Raw genomic sequence first — 9,533 nt, 5'->3', positions numbered from 1 at the left:
ATTTTAAAGCGAAAAAAGGGCCGTGGACGAAATAAATTTTCAGCCTCTACATTGGGGACCAAAATCATACTTATCCCTTATATATACATTGTCCTCACTATTAAAATTTTGGATAAAGTATTATTTTAGTCTTCAATATTTGGATTAAATTTTAATTTAGTTTCTAATATTTTAAACATCCCAATTCTATCCTAAAAAGTTTTAAATAGGTTTAATGTGGTCCTATCGTTAATGAAATGAGTGACGTGGACATTAATAACATTACTAGTTAAGTCTTATCTTCTTCCATGTATGTGTTAGAAAAATATAACCAAAATCTTGTTATAACACTTCTTTTTTTCAATTTTTATTATACAAATCTCCAAATACTAACAATCAATTATCTGATACATGAAAATTAGAAAAGAACTTTTATACCAATGATTGTTGGTAGATCGCTTTTACTTACATAATGAAATCGAATGCTCTTAGCTCTTCAATAAGTGAATTGTTTGTGTTAAAAAATGGTGGGGCAACATTTACCCCATTTAAAATATTTTTATGGATGAAACAGGACATTTGAAAGTTTTTGAGACTAAGGACTTTTGAAACATTAGGAACCAAATTAGGATTCACCCAAATGTTAGGACCAAAATAATACTTTACTCTAAAATTTTCTAGATCCATCATTAGGTATAGCCTCCATGATGCACGAATGAATAGAGAATTTGAGAGCTAAGACAAAACCATGTCAATTATTCTTAGGATAGAAATATAGTAAGATTCCTTTCATAGTCAGTCATTGTTAACAAACTTTGGGCAAATAAGTGAAATATGGGAAATTGTATTGTTATTTTCTTCCCCAAAATAGAAAAATGATTACAACATATAAACAAATGTATAAATTCTATAGCTCATCATATATATACCAAATCTACTAAAATCTATATGAGATTTCTCAATGCTAACATAATTATATTTACATGATGACTCACTATTTCTAGAAGAATGTACAAGTATTGGAACATGTGATAAAAAAAAGAAATGGTAGAAAAAGATGTTGATTATGTTTCTTGGGCCTGTGAGGATGGTTGATTCAATATGCTCTCGCAAGCTAGAAGATGGTATATATCAAGAATCCTCAACTTAGAGATATTGGCATGAAATGGTTGAGTAGACAAAGATTTGCAAAAGATATCCGTCAATTGTCATGAAGAAGGAACCGAAAGTTCTTGGTTCGCTTATGGAACGCCGGGTCGGCAACAAGATGTAGTGCACTCTAGTTATCACAAAATAGAACCAATAATCATTCACAAGAAACATAGAGAAAATGTAATAGATTCAATATCCATAATAATCAACAAGTTGTATTAACAAATGCACGATATTCAGTCTCCGTCAAAAAACAAACAACTATGATTTTCTAAGACACTAGGTAATCCCCGCAAAAAGAAGCAATAACCAATTAAAGAATGGCGGGTATCTGAGCATCCAACCCAATCATAATCACTAGAATCACATATCTAAAGAATAGAGTCTCAAAGAAAGAATAGATCCCTGCTTTGACTATTCTTGAGATATCGAAGAACCCACATTGTAGTATTGTAGTGAATTTGAGTACAAGAAGCCATGAATGGCTAAGTTGTTATGTGGCACACATAATATTAGACCAAGTAGTAGTCAAATAAATCAAGCAGCCAATAAGAACGATAAACAAAAGGATCTGAGAAGGGGGACATCATCCTAGTAATGTTTAACAGTACTATCCATAGGGACAATAGCTTGTTTAGCATCAAGTAGTCCAGAATCATCTAACTAATCAAGATAGTATTTATATTGTGATAAAAAAATTCATTGGAAGAGTGAATGACTTCAATGCCTAAGAAATACTTTAATATACTAAGATCTTTGATCCGAAAATTGCAATATAGAATCTTTTTAATAGAAGTTATTTCAGAAATAGAATGTTTAATGTTCACTATGTCATCCAGCATACACTAATAAAATGTATATTTTATTGCCCAAAATTTTAATGAAAAGAATGTAATCAAAAGTTCTCTGTTGATAATCACAAGAAAGAAGAGATGAAATTTTTTCATACTGCATTCTACTTGACTACCTCAAATCATAAAGAGACATAAGAAATTTACAGCACTGTTTGGAGTGATCCTAGAAGAAAGAGCTATATAAATTGTCTTTGTTAAATTGAATTGACAATTTGTTCATTAAGGTTAAGACCAAAACTATCTTAATTGTCGTTGGCTTTATCACTAGCTAAGTTAGGTTCTCCCTTGGGTGTATATAAAATAGACTTGCTAGATTTTTAGAAGAATTTAGATTTGTGTCATCTATGGTGGCTGGATTAGATGTAGTAAAAGAAGAAAAAAGAAAAGATAAATTGTTTGGGTTAGTTTTCTTCACCCTTGTGAGATATCAGTAAAGCTAGCTCTGATATCATGACAAATTATAGGCAAAAAAATGAAATATGAGAAATTATGTTACTAGTCTTTTCATTTCAAAGCAAAAAGATAATTATAATATATGTACAGGAACTAACTACTCTGATACCAAAATGTAACACCCTACCACATAGAGCTTTATGTCTTGGATCTAAATTAGATGTGACGAGGCGCTACGACCTCTAAAAAATAAAAATACGTACATAAATATAGTCGAAAAAAATTATAAGTAGAAGCCTTGAAAGAAAAAAGTTAAACGAAACACCAACAGAAAAGTGCATCACTCTTGATCGGATCAATACAAAAAGGTAGATAAGATCGAATGGAAAGGATAATATATATGTAAGATCAGAGTTCCAAAGATACAATTAACAAGCTCTAGGCTTGACCTATGAAGCAAAGGCCGAGCACAAGGTACGGAAAACAACTATGAACATACATATATACAAGTACAACCAAAATGCTAAACCCAAATATAGATCTTCACTTCTTGAAAGTCTCCAGATGCTCAATGAGGTGCCTCCCAACCTGCATTTGAAAAACAACAATATATGTATAGAATGAGAACCGGGAATTCTATGCATGATAAAGGTGCCCGCATAGTAAATATAAAAGGTCTCGAAAAAGTCAGAGGCAATCCTAAAACTTTGACACTTAGATTTAAACTTAAGATCTAACCAAATCAGATATTAGGTAAAACTCTCTAAGGTATTTAAATTCTAATCTAACTTTAACCTAACACTTCACTTTCTGTCTCCTCCAACCCTCCGAATCACCAGTGAAACTACCCTCAATGTCACCTCCGTCAGCATGAGGGACCTCTCAGTTGTAAATACATATAAAGTAGACAAAGAAAGCACAAGTATAGATAGCAGTTACAGCAAATAGAACAAGTAATAGGTAAGCAGAATTAAGCAGTTAAGCAACCAAAACAATGCATACTCAAGAAAAATACACATGCACATGATGTATGCCTGTCATTGGACCGATGAGTCTCATCTGTCGGTTATAAAGCCAAATCCGACATATCCAGTCGAACCCTAGATAGAACACCAAACACGGAGCAAGTGGGACCAAACCGCAACCCTTGCATCTTACCCGTATACCCGTAGCATAGGAACAACCTCACCCTTGACTCTTACCCAGGCAGTGTTACAATTCTCGATCCGGAGCAAGCGGTGACAAAACTTAACCCTTGCTTCTTATCCGGAGTCTTGAATTCTTACCTGGAGTAAGTGAATAACACCACTGCCTCTTACCCGGAGTCTCAACTCTTTACCGGAGCAAGTGGATAATACCACTGCATCTTACCCGGAGTTTCAACATATGCCCAGAGCAAATTGACAACGCCACCGCCTTTTACCCGGTCACATATATCTCATTTAATTATAATTCATCATTACATTTATCATCATCATCAATATCCTCTCAGTCAATGTTACCAACGCCTCATTAATTCAGTTAGCACTTTGCAAAATCCTTCCAAATATTCCCTCCACTTATTTAACATACTCATCCTCATTTTAAGGCATAAAGACTTACTAACGGACCTTAAACAAGTGTAAAAGAGGTTTGGAAAGCTAGTGGGTACGTTTAAAACTCAAAAATACCATTTTTCCAAAATAGGGTAGTCATACGTACACATGCCACCCAATGCGTACTCATAGATCTGATTTGTGCCAATATCGCATATGCGACCACCTCCCGCATACGCAGGTTCTCCAAACAGAGGGGGTGACTTGCGTATGCGTAAACACCTCCAGGTACGCGTAAGTTTAAATATGGGCATTCTTGCGTACGCATGCATCATGTGTATGCATGATTGCAAAATTTGCTAAACTTGACATGCCCGTCTATGCGAGACTCATGAGCAGAGCCCAATGCTCGCATTGGCATGTCGCGTACACATGAGTCCAAAATTCTTCAAAAAGCTGTTAAGTCTGTAGAATTCAATTTTTACACACCAAACATCAAATGAGCATAACTTTTTTGTTAAAAACTTATTTTTAGTCCGTTCTTTGAATGACATAAACTTCACGTACCCAATTTTTATTCAAAATAAGTTTTACAAAATTCGGTAGTTTGGAAGCCAAGTTATGGCCTGCCGAAGTTGGTCAAAATTTAGCTTTTACCAAAAGTTCCCAAACACTAGTTTTTTTTCCAAAATCCTCAATCCAATTCACTTCAGTTACAACAAAAAATCACTACTAGTTACCTCTCCATCCTTTCTCAACCATTCCACACCCAAATTCTCTAATCAATTCATATTCCACATTCATAATTATCACCAATCCTCACCAACATCAATAATTATCATCACTTCATAATTATCAAATCATCATGATATACAATTTATATATCTCAAAATGTCAACATACAAATTCATTCACAATTTTCATGTATGATCACTAATCATCAACAACTCACATAGTTTAACTTATCCTACGGTCAACTAGCTTAGGTGTTCATGTGACATTAAATATTGACTAAGAGAAACCAAAATCATACCTTGGCCGATTCTTCCCTACCCAAAAAAAAACACCTCAAATTTCCTCTCCTTCACAAGCTCCAATCTCCCAATTGCCAATTTCGCAAGCCCAATCACCTGAATTTCGTTCCAAACTGCCAAATTGAACTCCAAGATAACAAGAAGAACAATCTAACTCATATAATATTACAATAATCAACATAGGACTCACTAAACCCAGTGATATCCCACTATTAGAGTTCGCCTAAATCATCAAAATGATTCAATTCTTCAATACCAATACCTAAGATTTTTTAAATTGGAAAAATAGAGGCTGAGTGTAAAACTGAGATTTCGTTACCTCATTGTTTAGATGGTTTCATAGAGAACTTTTCAAAATTTTGAATAGCGCAAATTTTCAAGGCGTGTGTAACACAAACTATCCTTTAGGCTTAATTCTCTGCCACTAATATTATTATGGTGTGCAAAAAATGAGTTACTAGCAAATTTTCTGCAGGATACAACGAAGAACACTTGAGTTATTTCTACATTCACATAATCAAGCCTTACACTAAATAATAGTTTATATAATGATATTCTTTATTTTCTTTTTGCCGATAAAGAAAGTGTTGAGATAGATTGTTTCCAAAATAATAAAATGGAGAGGAGAACTTTTAGGCACTGAGTACATGCAACATGAAACTACGTACATGCTACATGCAATTACCTACTCATAAATCAAAAGGTTTATTTCAAAAGATACTATTCAATAAGTTACAATCTTTTAACAAGTTGTAACTTTTAAACAGTTACAACTCCATAAAGAGAGGTAACTTTTCAAATATAGCTTTTCACATATTTTAAAAATATATCTCACAATATTAACGATAAAAATGTTTGTATTTTTTGACCCTAATACTATTCATGTTAAATCGTTAGAAAAAATATTCAAAAATGCACTTAAATCTATTATCATTATTAAAAAAGTATTTTTAATTTTGTTACAATTTTTTGTTATTATCTTAGTTTGTTATTCATGATCCTAAAAGTTAATTCTTTTATTTTCCTAAACTAAATTCTATTAAATCTTTATTAGAATAAATAGCAATTCTTTGATGGCTAAGGGTTGCAAGATAACTATAATTTGGTATGTTAGAATCAAAAGAGTTCTATTTATATTAGCCAATTAGTTTCTTCTAAAACTTAAATAAAAACATAAAAAGCATTGAATAGTATTTGTATTTCATTTTATTCTTATTAAGATCCTACATTATAGTAATTTATCTCCATTATTATCTAAAATAGTAATGAAACAACTATATATAAGTTTGTTTAGAAGGTGTTACCTAAACGAATCTTCGGAATGAAAGGGGAACGAATTCTTCTACAAGACTATGATCCTTAAATTAGTCGATGGAGGTACTGACAAGAGTCTCTGATGCTCAAGTCAATGATAGTCCAAGATGTATAAGTATTATTAGGGATAGATATCATATCTTTGGTGTGTGTTTGAGGCTTTTATTTATAATATTTGAGGATGAATATATTGGAGATTCGGAAGGATCCGCATGAGGTCTATGCGAGATCCTTCTCGAATATGATTTAGATTTATCCTTTAAGTATCACCATCACCCTATAATAGATGCTCTAAGACCATAACATTTAGTCTAATTATCAAGATGAAAACTTTTTTCCTTTTTATTGGTTATTGCAACACCCAAAAATTGGTTCGTGTTTATGAAGCCTCCTAACTTAAATGTTTCGCAAAGATTGGTTTGTGTTATGGAATGGCTCAAGTCAGTCAAATCAAACCTCACCTCGACCAAATCATAAATCACCTCGTACACGTGTGCGCATCGTCCACGCGTGTGCGTCCCTACCAGATTCTGAAATTCTTAATTTCTTGTGTTCCTTCCATTTTTGCATACTTTTGTTCCATCTTCTAAGCCATTTCTACCCTATAAACCCTGAAAACACTTATCAAATATTTTACGGTATCGAATGGTAATAAGAGAGGATTAAAATAGCAAATTTAAGGCCAAAGAAGCATGTTTTCAATCATAGCACAAAATTAGGAAGGAAATGTAAAGCATGCGATTTATATGAATAAGTGTATGAATAATTGATGAAATCCACTCAATTTAGTATAAAATAAACCGCAAAATAGTGGTTTATCAATCTCTCCACACTTAAACATTAGCATGTCCTCATGCTAAGCTCAGAGAAGCTATAAAGGAGATGAAAAGGAATAGTAGAATTTATGAAATGCAACATATCTATATGAATGCAACTAAATACAATAATGCTTCTACCTATACTACAAGAAAAATACCCATTTAGCCACACTTTTTTAAGCTACATTTGAAAAGCGTAGCCTATTCATAGAATAGACTACGCTTTTCTTTGTGTTGCCTTTTTATAAGAGAAAAGGATACACAAATGCGGCATCATTTAAAAAGCATAGCCTTAGGTATTATAAAAATCACTTATAAAGCGTAGCCGTAGGTTGATATCTATAGGTTTACTTTTCGTATCAAAGGAGACGCTTTTAAAGGGTAGCCTATTTGTTAAGTTTTGGGTGCGTTTTAAAAGTGATGCCTAATGTATCTAGAGCCAAAAACTTAACACTTAGTAAATTTTTTCCCTCTTTTTCCTGAAAGCAAACTGATGACACTTAGTAAAGTTTTTACTAAGTAAAATTTTTTATCCATTATTTCCTCCAAATCTCACTCAAGCCAAAGCACCTTTATCGTCCCCTTTCAGAAACCCTGGAAAGGTCACTTACTGCACCGTCGCAAGGAAGAAACCCTGCCTCCAAAGCTCACCATCGTCGCCCCCACTCACTCTCTTTACTCTCGCCATTGACCCTCTCACTCTTGCTCTCGTCATTGACCCTCTCACTCTCACCATTGACCGTCGTCGCCCCCATGCACCACTCACCCGCACTCACCACTCTCCACATTGCTGCACTACTGACCGTCGCTGCGCCGCCCTCACCATCGTCGCTGCGTCGCCCTCACCACCGTCATCACCCCCAAAACAGGATTCGGAAGAATCGGACGTTTGGTTGCTAGGGTTGCTCTCCAGAGATGATGTTGAACTCGTTGCCGTTACCGATCTTTTCATCACCACTGACTACATGGTCCATTCTTAAATCCTTTCAATTTCATTGATCTCTACTGTTACTAAGCATGCATAATTTTAAAATATTTTTTATGATTTTCTTTTTCATTTGATTTTTTTTTAAAAAAAAGTAGTTAGATATGATGGTTGAGTCGGTTTTTCGATTTTATAGACATACATGTTCAAATACGACTATGTTCACGGTCAATGGAAGCACCACGAGTTGAAGGTCAAGGACGAGAATACCCTTCTCTTTGACGAGAAGCCAGTCACTATTTTTGGAATCAGGTATTTTCATCCTTTTAAGTCTCTGATTATTGTTATTTCTGTTGTTGGTTTGTATATAAAAATAAAATGATTTTTCTGCTATTTTTATATGAGAAATGTTTTTTGAACTCGCTTTGTTTCATACTCTGAGGTCTGAGCTGACTAGAGCCTCATCCACCTTTGGACGGGATCCTGATCCTCCATATAATGGTGGCGCAAGGCGAGTCAGCCAGGTGTATGAGAAAGAAACATAATACATTCATCGTAATTCATCGTTTGTTTGTGTGCTCGTGGGCTTGATTATGTGTTTATTTATGTGTTATGTTCTTTTTTGTCTCAGGAACCCCGAGGAGATCCCATGGGGATCCGCCGGAGCTGACATCATCGTTGAGTCCACCGGGGTCTTCACTGACAAGGACAAGGCTGCTGCCCATTTAAAGGTTTGTCTCTTTGTACTGTTTCCATTTTGTATGATTCTGTTTTTGGTACTTGTTTTATGATTGATGCCAATTTTTTGTAGTGTCCCCTATGGTGGATGTTCTTGTTTTGAGTGTGTTGTCAAGCGTGAATCTGTTGGGTGTTATTTTCATTTCTTACTTTGAGTGGTCGAATGATTATTGATGTAGTGTTTTTTTTTGTGAATTATACAGGGAGGTGCTAAGAAGGTTATTATCTCTGCTCCCAGCAAAGATGCCCCCATGTTTGTTGTTGGTGTTAACGAACACGAATACAAGCCAGAGCTTGACATCATTTCTAATGCTAGCTGCACTACTAACTACCTTGCTCCACTTGCCAAGGTATATTTTGTGATCTTTGACATAGGAATTGTAATTATCCTTTTTTACGTCTTTTGTGTTCTGATCATAATTTTGATGATTGTTGCTATTGTAGGTCATCAACGACAGGTTTGGCATCGTTGAGGGTCTCATGACCACTATCCACTCTATCACTGGTGAGAGCCTATTGCTTCCTACTATTTGCTAGTTGATTATGCATGTTGCCACGTGCCTATCTCGTTGATATTTGATGCTAATTCTGGTTTCTATTTCTTGTTTTCACAGTGGAGCGAGGGAGGAACATAAACTATGTTCTTGAACAGGTATTGCCAACAATATTCTTAGTAACCACAGTTTAGTTGCACCTAGGCTAATAATGAGTATGAATTCTTATATATATTTTTTAATAAGTTTGAAGCATGAGATTTGGATTGATAAGTTATTTGCTAGACTATGTCAGTT

The 9,533-nt window shown here is 34.4% G+C and overlaps 1 protein-coding gene across 1 annotated transcript; it reads left to right on the top strand.

Annotated features, from left to right (window-relative positions):
- The first annotated feature begins 8,411 nt into the window (after nt 1-8,411).
- Nucleotides 8,412-9,294, top strand: LOC110275681 (glyceraldehyde-3-phosphate dehydrogenase, cytosolic-like). Its single transcript, XM_052254265.1, has 4 exons — nt 8,412-8,515; nt 8,636-8,735; nt 8,946-9,092; nt 9,187-9,294. The coding sequence occupies exons 1-4, from the start codon at nt 8,412-8,414 to the stop codon at nt 9,277-9,279; spliced, it is 444 nt and encodes a 147-aa protein (XP_052110225.1). The 3' UTR covers nt 9,280-9,294.
- The last annotated feature ends 239 nt before the right edge of the window (nt 9,295-9,533 follow it).

This window comes from Arachis duranensis, chromosome 9 (assembly GCF_000817695.3).
Source record: "Arachis duranensis cultivar V14167 chromosome 9, aradu.V14167.gnm2.J7QH, whole genome shotgun sequence".
NCBI classification, from domain to species: domain Eukaryota; kingdom Viridiplantae; phylum Streptophyta; class Magnoliopsida; order Fabales; family Fabaceae; genus Arachis; species Arachis duranensis.
The sequence above is the reverse complement of the archived record's forward strand: the minus strand, read 5'-3'. Positions and strand labels throughout refer to the sequence as shown.